The sequence below is a fragment of the Mastigoproctus giganteus genome, chromosome 8 (assembly GCF_048544385.1).
Source record: "Mastigoproctus giganteus isolate SK-2022 chromosome 8, ASM4854438v1, whole genome shotgun sequence".
NCBI classification, from domain to species: domain Eukaryota; kingdom Metazoa; phylum Arthropoda; class Arachnida; order Uropygi; family Thelyphonidae; genus Mastigoproctus; species Mastigoproctus giganteus.
The window spans coordinates 177,624,404-177,646,310 of NC_143582.1; the positions used below are offsets into that span (position 1 = coordinate 177,624,404).

The following is a 21,907-nucleotide window of genomic DNA, read 5'->3' on the forward strand; positions in this document are numbered from 1 at the left end:
CTGTTCCAGGAAAAATAATGGAGTCACTGGTTAAACAAGTAATGCAGGATCATCTAGACAACACTGCAGTTATACCTCTGACACAGCATGGATTTGTTAAATGAATTTAACAAATCCATGGTCCAATCAATTTGATTGGGTACTAATATGTGGTAACAAAATAACTGAATGCAAAAAATAAATTTTAGTAATAGAGGCATGTGATGCAAGAAAGCAAGCGTATGAGCTTATGTAGCATCAGCCAAAAAAATTTTCACACAACCATTCCCTCTAAAAGTATGTCCAGTTCCTCCTTGAATTTATTTAAGCTATCAACCTCCAAAACGACAGATGGAAGTTTGTTCCAGCGATTAACCACCCACTGAATAAAAGCAAATTTCCACAATGGAGACTACTACTCTATTCTACAACGGTCTTTCGTCAATTTGAATTTATGCCCCCCTAGTGAGAAGAGAGTGCTAATCAATGCACGCTGCTCGTCGTGGATAAATGTTATTAGTGGAGTCTCCCAGGGTTTGTTGTTGGGCCCATTTTTGTGTTCTATACTTATCAATGTCTATGTTTGCAGACATTGATAAGTATATCAATGTCTATATATACTTAATTAAGTATATATACTTAATGTCTGTTTGCAGATTATAAAAAATGTTGGCAGGGTGGTTAATGACAATAATCAATATGAGCTACTGATCTAGGAAACTTGGGTTGATGGGCTGACCCCATTTCTATTGGGTGAATTGATTTTGATTTCACTGGCAAAAATCATCTATGGTTATAATACAGGTGACCCCCCCCGCTTAACACTGATAATGCGTTCGGGAAAAACAGAGTGCTAAGTGAATCCACGCTAAGCGAGCGCCGCATTCCCATAAGGTAACATATGTATTTGTGAGTTGTGGTCGGTGCCATAGGATATTTCCTAATCAATAATAAACGGTAGTGAAAAGATGCACAAATGTCGGTCGAAATATTTGTACATATAAAATATTCTGCATTACATACGTATATAATTATATGGTAACTACTTATGTATCAAAATTAAACTTAAAATTCCAATTAAAATCATGAATTTAATTGATCTAAACTGATTTAATTTAATTGATGAATTTAATTATGAAAAATGTGTTGATTTTGGCCCTCTTCCAAATAAACTAAAAGGGATATTAATTTTAAATCCCCCACAGTTTAATTACCACCCAACAATAAAGTCATCCGATCCTTCGCCGCTTTGAAACTTGGCGTGTTTTTTGCTTCTTTCAATATGAAACTTCTTTTAGGCATTCGTTTCCACAAAAGTCCTGCTTCATCTATGTTATAAACTTGTTGAGAAGTATAACACACAATACCCCTCTTCAATAATTTTAACAAGTTCTTTTTTGAAAGTTTCGGCTCCTTGATCTGCACTTGCGGCTTCTCTCTAGATTTTATTCAACCAGCCCTTACTAGTTTTAAATGGTTCCAATTTTTTTTTTTTTAGGTGAGTTTTCTTCAGATCATCATATTGGCCTCTGCCTCTCTCTCTCTCGTAATATTTAACTTAACCGAATTCTGCATTGGATATTATCTTCAATAAAATTAGTTAGTCTTTCCATTTCAATGCTAATAGCCAGCCTAGTCCTAGTTGCTTGCAGTGGAACAGCTATCTTTCCCGCTGCTAAAGTTAATCCTTTATTTTTTTTAAAATTGTTCTTACAGTTAAACTTGAAAGTCCTAAATTACGGCACACTTCTGCTTGTCTTTGACCGGATCGATTTGCTTCAAAACATCTAATTTAATTTTCAAATTCAGTAGTATTTTTCTTACATTTAGTCTTCATACTGCACCCAGACATTGCTTTTTCATTCTTATTGGCCATTATTAACTCTTCGAAAATGTAATTGTGTTGGTTGCATTAATTATGATACAATGTTCAAGTAAACTGTCCGTTACGCACGATGTTTAATACTGTAATGAGTGATGACTAGACTTCGGATAAATGCATATAACACAAATATTACAAGCAATATACTTGATTATTTTTTAAAATGTTGATCTCTGAACTACGTAACAAGTCACTGTACTGCAATTAAATTAGCATGTGAGAATTTAACTGAGCATGGGAATATTTCTCAAGTCTGTGTGGGAAACGTTTTAACTGTATTTTATATTCATTTTCAAGCTATTGACTCCATCAAATGAAATGATTTCGTTAAATATGCCAAAAATGCAATCTGTAAAAGAGCGTTATAGTGATCTGTGACAGCGTTATAACGGGGGCCTGCTGGACACCAGCTTTCAGCAGGAGACAATACCCCATTATGATGTTGCTTGTATTACATGTGGTTAACTTTTAAAAGTTAAGTTTATATAGGATTATAATATTTAAAAAAAGAAAAATCTGTAATTGCACAGAAAATTATTCTAAGTTATCAAATCTAGGCTCTGTGGAGGGCAATACTATGTCCATGAAGATTTCCCAATTCACTGGATATGGCAAATGACATTTCGATAATTCTAAAATAGTTGGATGATGAGTCAGTGCTTTGTTGTGTTGAAAATAAATATCATCTGCAATGGCACATCTTTCCAAATTTGAGGTTCAATAATTTTAAAACATATACAATGGCTGTATTGATTCACTGGTCCAAAAAAAAAAAAAAAAGTCCAAAAGTTCATACCATACCATAATATATTCAGAAGAGGATTCTGAATTTCCTCCACAATGTGGATTTACATCACTCCAGATGTAAACATTTTGAAGCATTGAACTCAACACAGTACATTCGCCACTGAAAAGAACCAGAGACTAAGTGTGTTAGCATATTAAAGTAATGGCAGTGCTTCTCAAGCAGCAAACCTTTAGTAGCCTATGTCTGAAAAATCAGATGTGATAGTTTGCTCTATGGACTGTTTCAAGCCTTTCTGTGATAGCAGAATCAAACATTGCTTGACACTCATTTGAAATTCACCTGACTGTTTTTATATAGATTTTCTCAGCAACTTTAGAACATTTTTCAATTCTCAAAGGTAACTTTTGGGTCTACTACTCTCCCTCATATATGTTACAGACTCAATGGGAAATGATTTCTTTTCCCTACACATGCAAATTTGACTTTGATGGCATTGCTTTACCAAACTGTTCTCTAAAATCAGTTTGAATTTCCATCACTGTTTTGCAAGTGCGATACTGCATCAACAACAAATCATTCTTCAATTCAATTTAAAACTGACATCCATCAGGTTAGCACTTCAATTGGTAAAAAAATAAATAAAATAAAAAATAAACCAAATGAACTCACCTACAAATGATATCATGATTGCTCCATGTCTCCTTGGACTTATGAGACACCCTAGAGTACAATAAAGTTTCAAAGAATAGTCAAACTAGAAGTAAATTATTCACCCCCTAACCATTCCACACATAAGGGGTAATCCAAAATCATAAGAATATAAGCTTCATACAGGAAAACAGACCTGTATCATTTATTCAGGTTTCAGCAGGAGCCATCCCAAGGTACTTGCACTGCCTTGTGTATTATTACATGCGATTAACTTTTAAAAATAATCATTAGAAGTTCGTGTTTGAGTATATTTAAAAATTGATTAAAAGATATTCATTTTATTACATGCTGAAAGTGTTGGCAAAAACAATGTAATTAGAAGATTTTTAACAAAAATAACCTTCCTACTGGTGTTGTCGAAATAGGTAGTTTGAATAAATTTAAATGCTGCAAGGAAGAAAGCTGCTCTTGCATCTTTCCAGTAATAATACTAAAATAAATAATCCAACACAGATAGTGCTGTTTCCTTCAATCACCCAATTGAAAATATTAATCTATCTTACTTGATACTTCCTCTTCTCATGATATATGCTGACGTGCCTCTTTAGTGCATGTTTTGAACTAAAAAACATTCCACAATTTTCCTTTATGCATCTGTAATGCAAGGAAAGAACTTCTGTCAACACCTTGAGTTATAAAATCTTCAAATATTTTAATATTAACACTCACCACACAGTTAAAAGTAATGAGCAGAAAAGGAAAAGCCAGAGAAATTTGTATTTTTCCCTGAAGTTTCTAACTGTTGCTCCATCTAATTTTTCAAAATTAATGCCTCAATCTGATAATATTAGGAAATAAAAGCCAAACAAAAGTGAATTATACATTATAAACGGACACATTGTATGGCAAACAAACTATAAACATGTTTCAATCAAATAAATACATAGTATAAAGAAAAACAAACATAATGCATATTATGCAAAGCTGGTGATAATCTTGTATAGTATTATTGATTGGAGTCTGTTGGAAACATTGAGCACCCATATGGCACCATTATCGATGCATCATATAAGGCAACTATAAGACCTGATTTGGATATGCAACACATGAGATCTGCAAAAAGGGCATGTGTATGTGGAAAGACTTCAAATATGTGGGCTACAGAGCTTGACAACCAGGCCCCTTTGGAGAGGACCTGAATGAGGTCTATAAGGCTTCCAGAAAAGGTAGTAAAATGAATGAACGTGGAATGTTGAGTTATGATATCAGAACCAGAGGCCATAAATTCAAATTACATGAAAAGAGATTGTTGTGGGAAGTTTTCTTTTACTAGTGTGTTGTTAATTAGGGGAATAAGTTGCATCATAGGGCAGTTAAGACTGCCACGAGGAACTTAAGTTTTAAATTGAGTCTGGCAGATTACTTGAAGGAAAGTAGCAGTGGCAAATGCCACATGAATAGTTGATAAGTTAACTCTGGGATTACTGCTACCCATATACAGAAACTTACATTTGTCAATTTTAAACTTCAACTGCCATTTCTCAGCCAATTGACCCAATTTTCCTATATTTTGTTGATGATCATGTTGATTACTGTCATTAACCACCCTGCCAACCTTTGTATCATCTTCAAACTTTGATATTAAGCCTAATATACCTTCATCAATATCATTAATATTAAAAACAACAATGGGCCTAGTACTGAACCCTGAGAAACTCCACTGATAACATCAGTCCATGAATAGCAGTCCCCCTTGATAACTACTCTCTAGCTTCTTCCATTTAGCCATCCCTTTATCCATAGCAGTAACTTGCCCTTAATGCCACATTACTCCAGTTTATACAGCAGTCATTTAAGTGCAACAGCATCAAAAACCTTCCTGTAATCCAAGGACATATCAAAATTATTTTTTGCATACAGTCCTTTGCATCACAGTAACTTATCAGATTGGTTAGACAAGACTGCCCCTTTACAAATCCATGCTGTGACTGCAGTACAATTGCATTTCTGTCCAAATGGTCCTGCATTACTTCTTTAACCAGTGAGTCCATTATTTTCCCTGGAACAGATGTTAAGCTGACAGCTCTGTAATTACTCGTCACCTTTGATACCCCCTTCATGAATTGGGGATACATTTGCACACAGCACATGGATTAAAAAAAAAAAAAAAAAGGTAAACTGCAGCCATTATCAACCTACCGCAGGATGGAAGCCTCCTCAACAATTCATGTTGAGGGAACTGGACCCTAGTCTGCCACGCTGGTCTAGTGCTGGTTTGCAGATCAACCGTAATTAGTAGTCAGGGGTTTGAACTATAGTTTACTCAATGAGCATATGCTACTGCACTCCCGACCACTTGGCTACAGACACATGGATACCTCCTCTGAATCCTAGGTTGCTCTTGTAATTATGGCTCAAGTTTTGCTTACCTCTTTTGCTGCCTCCCTTAATACGATTGGATAGATTCCAATCACCCCAAGTGTTTTTGTTTTTATGTTGAGCTTCAACAATTTCTCTTCCACTTTCTTTTCAGTTATCACAAAGTAATTTAGTTCTCGGTTGGAGTTCGATAAAATTCTGTCATCTACCTCCCCTAGAGAAGTCTTCTTGTGTGAATGTAGATGCAAAATCCTATTCAATTTGTCAGCAACCTAAGCAGGCTCATCAACAGTTAACCCACTAACACCAAGTGGCCCAATGTGATTGAGCCCTTTCCTTCTACTGTTAATATAAGCCTAGAAGTCTTTGCTATTTTTCTTTGCCAGAGATGTCTCAATCTGCCTTAGCTTGCCTAACCTCCATTGTGAATTACAAACTTGTGTATTACCTGATAATTTATATCAGATTTACCTGCAGATTGATAATGCATGTAGAATCACTGCTGATAACCAGAGTGTTGCTTCCTCTTGTTGCCTTTCTAACATGCTACTGTAGAAAACAGTCGTCCAAGAAATCTACAAAAGTGGTGTGTGCACATGTCCAACACACAAATTGCAGGTGAACATCTGTAAATTTAAAATCTTCCATTATAAGCGATTTGATTTACTGGCCCACTCAATTTCTCTGTATAGCTGTTTGATATACTCATCACAGTCATTAGGCCTATAACACACTGCTACAACAACAGTTAACCCAATGACAAAACAGCCCAATGTAAATCAACACCTTCTTTCTATTTTTAATAGAAGCATAGAAACTACTCTCAATTTTGCTTTCTCAATGTTTATATCACACCACAATGACTGGACATTTAACTGGTAAATTATGTCAACCAAATGCACTGGCTTAGATTTAATATGCTCCTTAACTAAGACCATAACCCCTCCATCCCACCTGTTCTGTCTGCCCTTCCTGTATACATTGTTCTCCCTATATTCAAATTCATCATCAGTTATATCTGAGTGACACCATATCTCTGCTATCACTACATCTGCATTTTATGATTTAATCATTATTTCAAATTCATTTGCTTAGTGCTCTTAGCATTAGTGTACATACACATGTTCTTACTCTTAGTTACCCTTAACACAGCCCATGTATTCACTTGTTCCATGATGACCCATGCAGCAGGGACCAGAATCACCAACATTTTGCTTTCCAGGCTTTTGTATTTTCCAATAGAAGCAGTGTAAGAATCACCTTCACCTCTAGTCAATCTATTTTTCTATGTATCCCCCTCAAGCTAGCAGTTTTCAACTCGCCTATCACTACCTCTATAGTATCAGCAAATATTCTTGCACCACTTCTATTTAAGTTTATCCCATCCTTTTAAAAGCAGCGACTCCTGTTAACAAGCACAAATCACACTGGAAAAAAATTCTACCCCATGAAACTTGTACATTCTTTCCAGGGCCAAATTGATTGACAAGGCTCTGAACATGCACTTCCACCTGGGTAGAATTGCAGACATTTTCAAATTCAATCCCAACTTGTGACTTCTGTACAGTGGGATCAACTGACGATGTTACCAACAGTAAATTCTAAGTGGGAAGCATTCAAGGAATTAATCGTGGAAACTACTAAAAGTTTCATACCTATTAAGAAATATTGTTCAAGGTTTAGGCCTAAATGGTTATCAAATGGTTATCAAATGAACTAATGAGACTTGTGACAGAAGAAAAATGCATGGGATGCATATAAATTATGCAAGCGACTCAGAAGCCTATGGCAGATATAAGCTAGTCTGTAATCAGGTCACAAAGGAGGTTAGGCAGGCGACGGCAGATTACGAGAAATCTTTGGCAAAGGATGCTAAGAAAAACAGCAAGGATTTATTTACTTATATAAACTAAAAGGAACGTGATGAATCTGATTGGTCCACTTGATATTGATGGTTCGACTGTTGATGATCCTGCTCAGATAGCAAACAAACTGAATGAGTATTTTGCATCTACATTCACACATGGGAGTTAAGGTTTGAAAATGCCACAAGGTTATCAAATTGTAACAGGGTGCTTAATGATTTTGTAATAACTGAGAGCAAAGCGGAGGAGAAATTGTTGAAATTAAACATAAGGCACCTGGGGTGAATGGGATATATACAGTTATATTAAAGGAGGCGGCAAAGCAACTAAGCAAACCCTTAGCCATAATTATGAGAGCATCCTTGGACTTCGGGGAGGTCCCCACGGACTGGAGATGTGCAAATGTATCCCCAATTCACAAAGGGGATCGAAGAGTGACACAAGTAATTACTGACCAGTTAGTTTAACTTCTGTTCTGGGTAAAATAATGGAGTCACTTGTTAAAGATGCATTGCAGGATCATCTAGACAAGGCTGCAGCAGTAATTCAGACACAGCATGGGTTTGTTAAGGGAAAGTCTTGTCTGACAAATTTGATAGGATATTATGATGTGGTTACAAAGGAACTGGATGCAAAAAATAATTTTTATATCATATACAGTGGATTCCGGTTATTTGGGCCACCGGTTAATCGGGGCAGCCGTTTATTTGGGGCAAATCTTAAAAAACAGAAACCAATTGAGAAAATAACCAAGACTTGCTTTGCTTAATTGGGACAGCATGCCGTTTAATCGGGGCAGGAGACTGCAGCACTGGAGATTACCCTACGATTGTCTCCGATGGTACCACATGGTTCGGTCGAAATTCTGGAGGTCACAACCATAAATCAATAAAAAAAAATAGCAGTCACCTGTTTATTGGGCTTTTCTGTTAGTGAAATCTATCATAAACGGATAGTAAACTATCTTATTGAATTTGCGATAATACCGACAGCTGGAATTCTGTGAGTTATTATGGTGAAATGTGTTTACACTTCCACGAAATCTTCAATCATATAAAAAAATTATTTAAGATCTCTTCATTCCTATTTTTAAAGCTTTGTAACTCGTTACTCCATTCTCACTTGCGCGTATTGTGTTACTTGCAATTTGTGTGTGCCCGTGTTCTTTGTTATCGATTGCTTATCTTTTTACTGTTTTAAATTTTAATCCCCACAAACAAATGTCAACTAGTTCGTATGTACATATTACAGTACGTATTAATTATTCTAATTATCACATATATTCTTCCGATTTTTACTTATTTAATTTTTTAATTGGTAAGGTAATAAAGGGTAAATTTGTGCTTAATATATCTTTGCTTTTATAGCCTGTGGATAATATTCCCCCTATTTTCTCTAATTAGAATACTGTTTAATAGAATTAAAATTCAATTCACAAACGTGATCACCATGACCGGCGCTTACTACACATCGTATAGTGAATGGTACTTGACTATAGTGAGTTTGTCGTAACGTGATTTGATTTTACAATGAACCAATTGTAAAAGGTGGGGGGGGGGGTACATTGTATTTTTAACTATTTACATGAAACTTCAGATAATTGGGGCAGCTGCTTAATCGTGGCAAAATGCACTAGTCCCGATGTGTCCCAAATAATCAGAATGGACTGTATTTGGATTTCAGGAAAGCTTTTGACACTGTTGCACATGGAAGACTATTGTACAAATTGGAGCAGAATGGTATTAAGGGTAAGTTGCTACAATGGATAAAAGGATGTTTGAGTGGGAGAAGACAGAGAGTGGTAATCAATGGGTGCTACTCTTTGTGGACTAATGTTATTAGTGGAGTCCCACAGGGTTTGGTGTTGGGTCCACTGTTTAGTGTGTTTATCAATGATATTGATAAAGGTATATCAGGCTTAGAGTCGAAGTTTGCAGATGAGACAAAGGTTGGCAAGGTTGTTAATGACAGTGAGCTATTGCAACAGGATCTAAAAAATTTGGGCAGATGGGCTACTGAAATTTAACCTTGGCAAATGCAAAGTACTGCATATGGGTAGAAGTAACCCCAGAGAAACGTACCAACTGTGTCGTACTACACTTAAGGTGGTAGAAAATGAGACCTGGGAGTAATTGTACAGTCAGAGATGAAGTTTTCTGAGCAATGGGTTTTGTCAATGATATATAGGAATTTTGCTAGCAATGAAAAGGAGGTGATTGTCCCTCTGTATAAGGCAACAGTCAGCCACGCCTTGAGTACTACGTACAGGTCTGGAGGCCTCATTTTAGAAAGGATGTAGATTTGATTGAGCGTGTACAGAGAAGGGCAACAAGATGGGTGAGGGGAATGAAGGGATCCTCTTACCAAGAGAGGTTTAAGTTCTGCAAATTGCAGTGGCTGGAGACTAGGCACCTGCATGGTGATCTGATTGAGGTGTATAAGGCCTTGAATGGGTTGAGCATGCTGAATTCTGATGGGATCCTTCCACTTGTTCAGATTACGAACCTAAGGGGGCATAAATTCAAATTAAGAAAAGACAGATGTAGAATAGATGTGCGGAAAATTTGCCTTTAGCCAACAGGTGGTTAATTGCTGGAACAAACTTCCATCTGTCGTTGTGGAAGTTGATAGGTTAAATAAATTTAAAGAGGAACTGGACAGGCATTTGGAGGGAATTGTGATTTTTTTTTTTTTGGCTGATGCTGCATAAGCTCATACACTTGCTTTCTTGCATCACATGCCACTACTACTACTACTTTTTCCCAACATTGCCCTGTACTTGTTAAGTCCTCCGAGCTCCTACTCTTAATATCATTATTGCAACACTTACAACAATATCACCTTTTGTGTCCTTAAAAGATAATATCTGAGTTACGTCATCTACTTTTTTCCCCCTGACAGACTTACCCAGGTCATATTCCACCTACCGGGTGAAATAGGAGTAAGATCAGGTGTCTTGTAAACAAAAATTGTTTAAATTTAATTTCTGTAATTTTTAAATTTTATTCCAATTATTCAGTAAATTTAATTTCAGTAATTCTGTAAAATTAATTTCTACAATATTTTGTAAATTTAATTTCTTACCTTTTCTACAGTATTTCTGCTAAGTAAAATTCTTTCTGGTAACTTTGGTAGCTTAATTTTAACTTCACTAGTGAATAAAGTATTGGTAACAGGATGCAATACTAACTTAAATTGTGTAATGTATTGTAAATTTAAATTTTGTAATCTTTAAGTTCAAATTTTATCTAAATAATGGTTTTTTACAAGATCCACTTTCAATACATTCTTCAAGGACATCATGACTCAGGTAGAAATGTTTCTGGTGCCAGTCACAAGTTTGTCTCTTGTATAGCCTGTAGCAAGTGCAGGTTAGATGTGCAGAAGTTTGCCTTTATCCAGCTGGTGATTAATTGCTGGAACAAACTTCCATCTATTGTTGTAGAAGTTGATATCTTAAATTTAAGGAATAACTAGAAAACTATTGGAGGGAATGAATAGGTGAAATAGGAGGTGTAGTGTTTTTTTTTTTTTTTTGGCTGATGCTGCATAAGCTTGCTTTCTTGCATCATTTGCTAATGCTAATATATTCTAAGGCTGGTCTAGTAGACAGACCTAGCTCAACTAACAATTCTTTTCTTTGAACCCAATGTAAGGAGCACACCGATCTCAAATTAGAACTTGGTGCATTACGAGAAGAATTTGAGTCACCGAAGAAATGGGTGCATGCCCTAGAAACAAATGTATTTGGGAGCTCGTCAGAGACTCAAATATACTGTGACCTGCCAAGTGATGTACTTCCAATTCAGATCCCAGAACAGAAGAATCGTTTGCATACTATGGTTGGAGAAGATTTATTTTTTCTGGAGACCATTATCTGGGAAACAGGCAACATTTTTAACAAACAAGTGATGTTACCAACAGATTGTCAGATTTTAAGAGGGTGCAATTAAAAAATGAGCATTATTATTATTATTCATGTAGAGACTAATGAAATATGATTAACGATTGTATTCATGAATTACTGTAACCTCCTCTGACCTAGTGGTTGTACTAGAGTATAAACAAGATATTAAACAAAAAAGACAGGTGATTATTTGGTGGGAAAATATAACCATGCTGAAAACATGCTACCAGTCAGAATGTGCAATTCTGCCCAGGCACAATAGGAGGAATCACAAGCTACAAGCCTTATGGTTTAACTCTACTTGGACTCTGCAGGTTTCATGAAATTTTTTTTTATTTAATTAGTTTTTTTATATAAATCACCTTTACACAAAGGTGGTTCAAGGATTTTTGGTAGTATCATTGAGGGTTTGGTGAAACTACTAGTTGGGGGAAGATGGATAATATAGACATGTTTATCCGATGATGGGGATCAAAGTAATACCTGCACACATCTCAACAATTATTCTGAGAGCAGTGACATTTCAAATTAGCATGAATATAAAGCTAGGGAAACAAACCTAAGTAACTTCAACAGGTGAGTCAGGGTAGTAAATTATAGAAGAATAGTGGGTCCTAACTGTGTATACAGTAATGTCAGGAGTGTTGCCAACAAAATGAGTGAATTTGAAGTCCTGGTTAAGCCAACTAATGCTGACATAATAGGATTAACAGAAAAATGGTGCCACCTGGAAATTGGGAATGAGTTCCGGTATGGTATGTATAAAAGACATGGAATATTGCAGAGATAATGGGGTTATACTTCTTATCAAAAGCAGCCCGAGTTCAAAAAGAACTTTTACTGAATCAGAAGATACTTCTGTCAGCATAGAATGTGCAGTGTGAGTTAGAAGCAAAGGTGTGGGAGTAACCTATAGACCACAAGATTGTGAGAGTATGACAAATGCCTCTACACATAGATGGAATAGGCAAGCAAGTAAAATTAAGTTTGTATTTTTCTGTCCGGGGGCTTTTAGCAATTGAAATGCTGGTTCATACGTGGCAACAGTTGAAAGTGTTTTAAACAAAGTGACTAATGCATTAGCAATTTACTTCAGAAATCTCTAATGGTTCAGAAATTTCCTTCACTTTCTGAAATACAATCAGAAAAATTGTGAGCAAGTATTTCCCATTAATTTGTTTGATGTTCCCCTGGATTGTGGCAGTATCGGTGGATAAGCTTATGCTGACAGCATAATGTGCCCATGCTTTTTTTTTTTACTCATCCAGTTTATATGAGCAGCAGCTTTAGCTCTTCATAGCTTTCTGAAACTGTAGAGCTGCTGCGGTTGGTTGTTTACAAAACAGGTTCTAGTATTTATTCCTTTATTTTTTTTTAGCAATGTTGCATGCCACCACATTTTTTTTTGATGGAGCCTGATTTTGGAAGATGATTTCAGGATAGCAGATTCAGCTACTGTCATTATTTTGTTTTGTAATATAGCTTACTGCAGAATCAATCATGTGGGCTGCAATAATAGAAGTATTAAATGAGCTAATTCATGGTATTTAATCCAGTTAGCCCTGTCAAATTTCCAGGTTGTTCTTATGTTACTCTGAGGAGGGGAACTTTTCAAGAAAGTACAGAAGATTGGAAATTGCTTGCTACCACGAATGTTGTCACTAACTGTCTGGTCTATGAAAGGAAATATTGTTAGACAGCAGATCTTGACCCAGATGGTAAGTGTACACATGTGAGCACCAGTATTTACCATCATTATGTTCTAGAAATTTTTCAATTATCCATTCAAATATCCATTCCAGTTTTCAAATTATAAGTAGCAGGTGTTTGTCTTATTATCATCTAAATCAGCAAAGATGTACAAGGGAATATGTCTAGAGGGAATTCCAGAGTTTGCTAAGATGGCTACTCCTCTGTGTGCTATATTAGAAAAGAAGTTTTTAGCTTTTCTATAAATCTTTTTATTGCCATAGATATTGTATTTGCCAGATTTGTTTCCTGTATGCATACTGTAACAGGCTTATATTCGCCTAATAAGACATACAAATCATCTAAATTAGCAAAAAGTCCATGACAAATCAACTGAATCACTGTGTGCACTCTTTGATTGCATAAGATACCTTATTTGCACTTGCCTAGTTTTTTTTTCTTTCTTTGAGAAAAAGTTGCCCCTGTGTCCATGTCATCCTCTGGATGAATTTCAATAACTGAATCATCTCCATCTGCTTTTTCATTGATGTGCATTGGTATCTGCACTACTTCAGGGCTTTTGGTTTGTTCTGCTAGTTGCTGATTATAATTTATCTGGAGATATTGTTACTAGTGTATTTACTTCTTGAGTTGCATATTTGAAAGTAGACCGTGGAACAATCTGATGAGGAAAAGAGTGATTTTGCCCAACCACAAAGATAATTATGGATCTGAGCAGCAAGTCTGAACACAGTCACTGAATAACTGATGCAGTCACTGAATAACTGATGATTTAGTAGGTATAGCTCACTTTATTTGTCCCTTGATATGACCTGTGCTCTAGCTTATATTTTTGAATATTCTTTTCATGTTTCCATTAGATGCATTCCTTAGAGAAATGCAGTGATTATCTTGACATTTATGACATCTTTGCATTTCAGTGTTATAGTTTGTATGCATGTGTTATTTTGATCCACAAGAAGCACTAGTGGTTATACCTCTGCAGACTGTTTGTGAGTAACCAAATGTTTTGCACTTTATGCACTGGACTGGACAGACTGAGAATGTATGGTTGAACATTAAAATCTTAAGGAACTATATAGTTGTGGGTAGATTGGTATTTTAAAGAGTATGGCTGCATGAGTAGGAACAGGCTTTTTTTATGACAATTCTTTTGGTGTGTACCACATTTTGATCACTTAATTTGCAAACAAATCTTTTGGCGTGTACCACATGTATCAAATGTAATAGGAGTAATTTTTTTTTTTTTTTGTTAGTTGTTGGCACATCGGCTTCTGTGGCCATAATGCACCTCCCAAAGTTTTTTGCATTTTACTCTGATCCAAGCCCATGGTGGGATTTAAACCCGTGACCTTTGGGTTGCCAGGCAATAAGAGTAATATCAGAATATCAAGGTGGTATAAGTTGGGTAACCTTTGTGGCAATTCCACCACAGGTAGATATTCTTAAGAGTCTGTCAGCAAGTTTATGCTCCGTCTTCGCTAATAAATCACCAAATCTAGTTGCGAAACTATTTTTGCAAGGCAAACTACATTTTCAAGAAATCTGTACCAAAAATGGGAAGAACTTACTCAATGGAGGAGTGCAGGATTAAAAAGAGAGGGGCAGTACTATATCCATGCAGTTTTTTTTTTTTGTCTCTTTGCATGGGATGTATTTTAGTTGTCATGTCTGTCTTAACAGATCTAGTTCAAAAGTTCCATAGGTGAACTGTTTAGTGTTGTCACGCAATAAAGGGAGGTTGGTTGTCAGTGTGCTACAAGTTAGTCCTATACACAAAAATAAAGGTGTCTTTCCTTTCTATTAAATGTGCAAACTTCTTTGCTTTAGAAGAGCAAAATTAAACAACTGATGAAATTAAAAAACCAATATTGCATTGCTCCATAACGACAGCTTTAAAAATTGTTAAAAAAAGAAAGTAATAAAATTAGTCTATGAAGTATGTGGATAATAGTTAACTGATCAAGTTTTCTTTAAAAAAGAAATGCATTATTAAAGCGCATTTACTATTGTTAAGAAAAGCTATAATTTAGGTAATCACTTCTATATATTTTTTTTTATGTGTTTGTATATTGTTATAGTTATTCATATTGCTCATAAATATAAACTTAGTTAGTTAGCGGCAAACTAAAAATTAACATAACCAAGTTTTGTTTTCCCACCCCTGCTGTTGCTAGAACTGATATCTGAGAGCATGTACCATCTTAACAATGATACTGGGAGAGGGGAAGTGAAAAATTGGAATATAGAGTATTGATTTAGTTTTTCAGTAAAGATTTACTGAAGATTATCTTAATGATAATATTTGTTTTCACTCCAAAGGAACAGGTCCTGCTTCCCACATTGAGCTTTTTTTCTCTCTGGCAGAAACTGTCATAAATCCTTTATTTAATTGAGTTGTGTAATTATAGCATTCAGGAAATAACATTAAGCATTGAGTGCAAAGGCAACTAGAGAACGTTTGGCTACTTATAAAAGGATTACTTAACAGATCTAGAATATCTGGAATTTTTTTTTTTTTTTTTTTTTTTTAAAGAAAACTCCAAACATGGAATGTATTAGAACCTATAGTACCATTCTTGGGTTAAAGAACTGAAGGAAAATTTTCTTCTCTAATTTGTATCCACGAGAGTAAAAAGGTAAGAGCTTTCTGTATAAAATCATTCCAAGCTTTCTAGGTTTGTGGCCAACCTAGAAAGCTTGGAACTCTAGTCAAATATGGATGTCATTTAAATCTAAAGATTTTGGATAGTCTAATCAGATTTTTCAAGTGTGACTGGCATTTATTTGTCTGCTTGAAAAAGGAAAACTACACAAATGATTTGTGTACTGCTAAAATATTATTTGAGGAATTTGTATTGTCAGACCTATTTGCTTTAAGCATGATTTGAAAGGTAATTTTAAAATGGTGGTCACCTTAGTTTAGTATAAATCTTATTTGTAAGAAAGATATATTAACTTTGAAATTTTTAAAACCTGTTCTTTGATCAATATAGTTTAATTTTTTTTTTTTTTTTTTTATAGGGTTTGACTTGTTTTATTTATCAAATTTTATACAACTATACTCACTCATACCAATAATGAAAATTCACATTTCAGACCTGTTGTTTTGGGTTGTGTGTGTTGTTTTAGTCATCACTGCAGAACAGCAAAAATATAATTGGATAAATACTTGAATTGTTTTGTCATTTGTAAGAACCTGATATTTGGTTATAACTATTCTATGCAAATGGTTGTTGCTGTCTTTCCATGAGTTATGATTTGTTTTATTTCAGGAGAAGAGATACCGTAATCTTTAAGATTTTAATACTGTAAGTGTGATTAAAGATTTAAATTTATTTTATCCAGAATGTTGAGTCACTATGATGAAGTATGCATGAGTCAACATAAGTCTGAGTGGGTGAATAAATTTAAGAATGGCACTGAAAGTATTGAGGAGACTCCCTTGACCAGGGCAAGCACAGTGTTATACCAGAAGTCAGCAGCAGTGGAAGAGCCATGTAGTTGATGGATTTCTCAGTGTTTAATAATAGAAATGAAGTAACAATACCTTAAGTGTTCAATGCTCCTCCGACTTGTGATCTAAAAAGTGGCTTGTTTGCCACTTTTTAGATCAATGACTGAAGATGAATCTTGGGTGCACTATTACACACCAAAAATCAGACATGCATGCTCATTATAGCACCATAGAGGCTCACCTGGACTAAAGAAAATCTGCACCCAAGTATCAGCCATGAAAATGTTACTCATTGTATGCTGGGATCATAAAGTGATGGATTCCAGTACATCATCAAAACAAATGGCAAGTACTGGGATGTCTTCAGAATCAGTTAAAGCCAGAAATTCACAAAATGTTGTAGTTAGCCATCCTCAGATGTGTCCCTGCAGGATGATAATACCCACCCTCAACAGCACCCATTCTACAGCAAATAAAATGACTCACTGTAGAAATGAAATATGAATTAGAACTACGTGATTATCATCTTTTTGATGGCCACTAAAAGATGCACTATGAAAATATTACTTATCAGATGAAGAGGTAAAGACATAGGTGAATGAATGGCTTCAACATTAACCACGAAACTACACTGAAATAATCCAAGTATTAGTGGCAGCATACAGGGAATTATGTTGAACATAATGGAGACTGAGGATTGACATGCACAGGTTCCTTGTGGTTTATGAAATACAACTTTTAACCTCTGCAGTTTTCATTTGAATGAACCTTTGTAATTAATCTAGAACTGCCAACTTTTCATGGATAATGTGATTGGTTCACTTCAGCAAAAATCCTGGTGTCAGTGGTAAAATTTTTGTTTTTGAATTTGTGTGTGTGTGTGTAAACCACTGCTGTTGCTTTGCATAAAGTTGCACAGGGGTTGTTTTTTTTTGGGGGGGGCTAAAAGTTAACTTGTAGCTTGCTTTTAAATTAAATCAAAACAAGGGCACACCTGCCTGTTTGTTTCTCTTTCTGGCAATTTGTTTCAATAATTAAATGATTTCATTTAATCATTTATTTTTAACGAGTGTCCCAGGAAATTCTTTATATGAATTTGAATATGTTCATTAATTAGCACTGTATATATGGCAATTCACCACCTTATCATGCACCAAAGGTCATAAAGCTAAAATTATTTAAAGCATAAAGGATATCCGATCGACCTGCATCAAGATATGGAATTAATCTTCACTGCTTAAGTTTAAGTTTATATTTAAAAAAAAAATATAATCATACCTGTGAGTTGAACTTTTTTCTGAAGACCTTTCATGAGAATTTGTGACATGCCTTTTTAAGTGACTTTCTCTAGTATAGCTCTTATTACATTCATCATATAAGCAGACAAATGGTCTCTGGAAAAACAAAAAGGGAGAAAGAAAACATTTACTACAACTAAAACCCATTTCTGATGATAGTGTTGATGCTTGTGGCATTAACACTTAGCAGCACTTTCCTATTTGAAGAATGCCTTGAATACTGAATTTTACCAAATGAACATAAAAAGAAACTTAAATTTAATAGCATACAATACTAAATGTTCAGAGAAGCTACAGATGTTATAATTTTTCAATAATTAACACTAAATATATGCTATTATAAGTCATAGTACTACATAGGTAGTATTTTTTTTTTTTTTTTTTATATTTTTGCCTCCTTCAAAGGGGAGAAAGATAAAAACTAACTATACACTTCCTTTCTACCATAGGTACTGTTGTCTGATCCACCTGGCCTTAAATTCTCAAAACCGTCAAGCTTAAACTACCCATGCAGGAAACTCGGTTCCATGAATTTTCCATAAGTATACAACTCTATCCCCCTTAATGTGAATTTATGTAACCTAGATCTAGCTTCCCTATCTCTAGAAAGTAGTAGCTAATAAATCAAAACAATGCCATGGACTCTCCTCAACACAATATCTGCACTGCTGAGTTGCCTGGATCATAATTCCCAAATCTATCTTCCTCTTATTTTTTTTTTATTGAAACCCTCCAAGTGTACAAGCTCTTTTGGAATTATTTCTAGTATAAAATTGTTTTCTGAAGTATTATAACATCGTTACTACTTACCTGACCATTTCTAAAGCCTATCCAAGTTACCCTAAAGAAGCACTGCTTGGAAATAGTCATTAACAACTCTTTCAATCTTAGTACAGACTGCAAGTTTTGTTATTATGCCACATTAGTCATTTAAGAATGAGAAATAAAAGTTGTCTAGCATAGATTCCTGCAAGGCCTCACTTCTAACCAAACCCCATTCTGAAGAGTAACCATTAATTACTATCCTTTGTCTCCTATCACATAGCAACCCATAATTAAATCTCTGTGGAACTTCCCCATCATCCCAATATATAGAAAGTTTGTGGGGCTGAGTTAAATGCTTTTGCAGAAGTCCAAATAAACAGTGTAAATGTCATTTCCTACACCTAACTCATGAATTAGATAAAAGGAAATTAGCTCATGAATTAGATGTAGGACACTCCAAGACCACACCTGCCTTGCCCCTGTCATTAGGGCAAGGTAGACAAGGCAGTCACCTTTGAGCATCAAGGTAACTGTCAGTTGACACAGAGTGAGAGAGCAAGCAACATATGCAACTTACCACACTGAAATGAGCACAAAATAGTAAGGAGAAATAAAAATAACTATATTTGGATGTTGGTACAGCAAAATAAGTGATGTTTCATAAATGAAATGCATTTTTACCAAAAACTGTTTACTAATAACTCTCAGAATTAAGTTTTCCTCTCACTGCAGCACCTGGGAAAGAAGATTTTTGAAACAAACTTATAAAAACCTATGCACTATCATCATCGCTTCCAAAACAGTTAACCTATTTTTGAAGCATCGATATTTTATTTGAAAATCGACGTTGCTAGCAAACTGGACTAAAGGAAAACTATAGCAGATTTTGCATTATGAAGTTTGCAAGATACATATTTTCCAGTTATTACTTTATAAATATTTTTGGAATTGGCAATTCATTATTCTGCTGCAGCCCATGTCTACTTCTAAAAATTCAAATGCTTTTGCTCATTTTGCCTTTGAATTTTTCTCAAATGCTTTTGCCTCTTTGAAGTAAATTAAGAATATCCATGTCCCACGTCTTGGAGGTTTGTCACAGGCTCTCTCTCATGTATGAAAATCTAGCACTTGCTAATTATGAGTCTGAATGGTGATATTCCAGTGATACATGTGAGTCAAGTGGACCAAATTTCAAGTGCAGTCATTTTGCTACTACCAAATCTTCTGCTTGCACTTCAAGACAGAAGGAATTTTAGTAACCATAGGCATACCCCCACAATGTGAAAGTCCTGAAAGACTTGCAACGGAGGTAACCATCTATGTGAAAACTAATGTAATCAGAAGGTGAGGTGTGGTATTCACACCAGACAGAGAAGTATTCATTACCTGGCAATACTATGTGGTAGATAACTCATCAAATGGTGTAATACCACCACTTTGCTTCATGGAAGCTTGAAGTGATGTAACCCATATTTAATCTCTAAACAAAAGCTGCAGTTATCCCATCTTTTCCATCATGAAATATGATGGATGTCTATTGAGGTTATGATGGAAATTATGGAAAGACTGAATCTTACTTTTTGAGGGTACAGTTCTAAGTATTTGCAGCCAGCTGCTAAGTAGTCCACCAGAATGAACCTAGAGGTAACTCTCTAGGAGGCATCCAGGTCAGCTAGTGGATAATCTCACTGTCTACTCTACCACCAAGTGATTGGAGGGACTCTGAACAGCAAGAGTATGGGTGGAGGAGCATTGTTTAAGGTATTAGTCACTACTAATACATTATTGGACACACACACACACACACACACACACACACACACACACACACACACACACACACACACACTTAATTCTTCCATAAAGAATTTCAAACTATCAACCAGATGGGAGTTTTTCCAACAAATGACATTCCACTGGCCAAAGGCAAATTTCCACACATCTACTCCGCAACCATTCTTCATCACTTTATGCACCCTCATGTGTATAGTTTGAGCAAAAGCAAGAATTCATCAACACTGAGTTTACTCAATCCATTCAAAGCCTTAAACACCTTAATAAATTTCTCAGGTGCCTAATCTCGAGGAACTGCCAGTTGCAGGATTGAAGCCTTTCATGATGAGTACTCTTTTGTTACTCTCACTGCCCTTCAATACACCCATTCCAATAGATCCATGTAATTCCTAAAATGAAGTCTCCAGACCTGTACACAGTTACGCAAGATGTGGCCTGACCATTGTCTTATACCATGGTATAATCAGCTCCTGATCACTGCTGGCAAAATACCTGAATATCACTGACAATCCTATGAGCTATCCTGGCAGTCTGACTGCACTGCTCAGAGAACTTCATATCTAACTGCATAATTATCCACAAGTCCTTTTCATTCTCTATTACCTTGATACATTAAGCTCCCCATATGTAGTACCTTGCAACTGACAATACTAAACTTCCGTTACCACTTCTCAACCTATATCTTGTTGCAGTAGCATGCCCTGATTACCATGATTAACTTGCACATTAAGCTTAATATGCCTTCAACAATATCATTAATAAATATAGAAAATAACAATGGGCATAGCATCAAACCCTAGACAACTCCACTAATAACATTATCAAAGAAGAGCAATGCCTGTTGATAACCACTCACTTCTCTCTCTCAACTATCTCTTTATCTATAGCAGTAGCTCACCTGTAATGCCACTGCTCCATTTCAACAGCAGTCTTATGTGCAACAGCATCAAAAGACTATGAAATTGAAATATCAGTACCTTAGTGCCAAAATTATTTTTTGAATCAAGTTCCTTTGTTACTGGGTCATAGCATCTAATCAGATTGATCAGACAAGATCGTCTGACCAATCTGATTGGCAAAATTAACAAACTATGCTGTGACTGCAATAACTGCATTTCTGTTCACATGGTCCTGCATTGTTTCTTTATACACAATTCTATTATTGGTTTGTAATTACTCATTTCACTCTTTGATCCCCTTTCCTGAATTGGCAATATATTCACACATCTCCAGTCCATAGATATATCCCCTGAATCCAAGGATACTCTCATAATTATGCTAAAAGGTTTGCTTATATCTTTTGCAACCTTCTCAAATAAAATTAAATGCATCCATCCACCTAAGGTGACTTTTTACATTTAGCTTCAACATTTTGATTCCACTTTCCTCTCAGTTATCACAAAATCATTCAGATCTCTATTAGAAATTGATACATCCTGCATTCACCATCCCTAAAAATTCCTTGTGTGTGA

General features: G+C 35.5%; 1 protein-coding gene across 1 annotated transcript in view; it reads right to left on the reverse strand.

The window, feature by feature from the left end:
* The window catches only part of LOC150082033 (transcription factor IIIA-like), a 159,145-nt gene that overhangs the window by 124,203 nt on the left and 13,035 nt on the right, over positions 1 to 21,907 (reverse strand). The window contains exons 2-3 of the mRNA XM_090379927.1: positions 17,857 to 17,972; positions 3,824 to 3,914 (exon numbers count right to left, since the gene is read on the reverse strand). Of these exons, the coding sequence (XP_090236053.1) occupies positions 3,824 to 3,914; positions 17,857 to 17,972 (207 nt within the window). The remainder of the gene's footprint in view (positions 1 to 3,823; positions 3,915 to 17,856; positions 17,973 to 21,907) is intronic.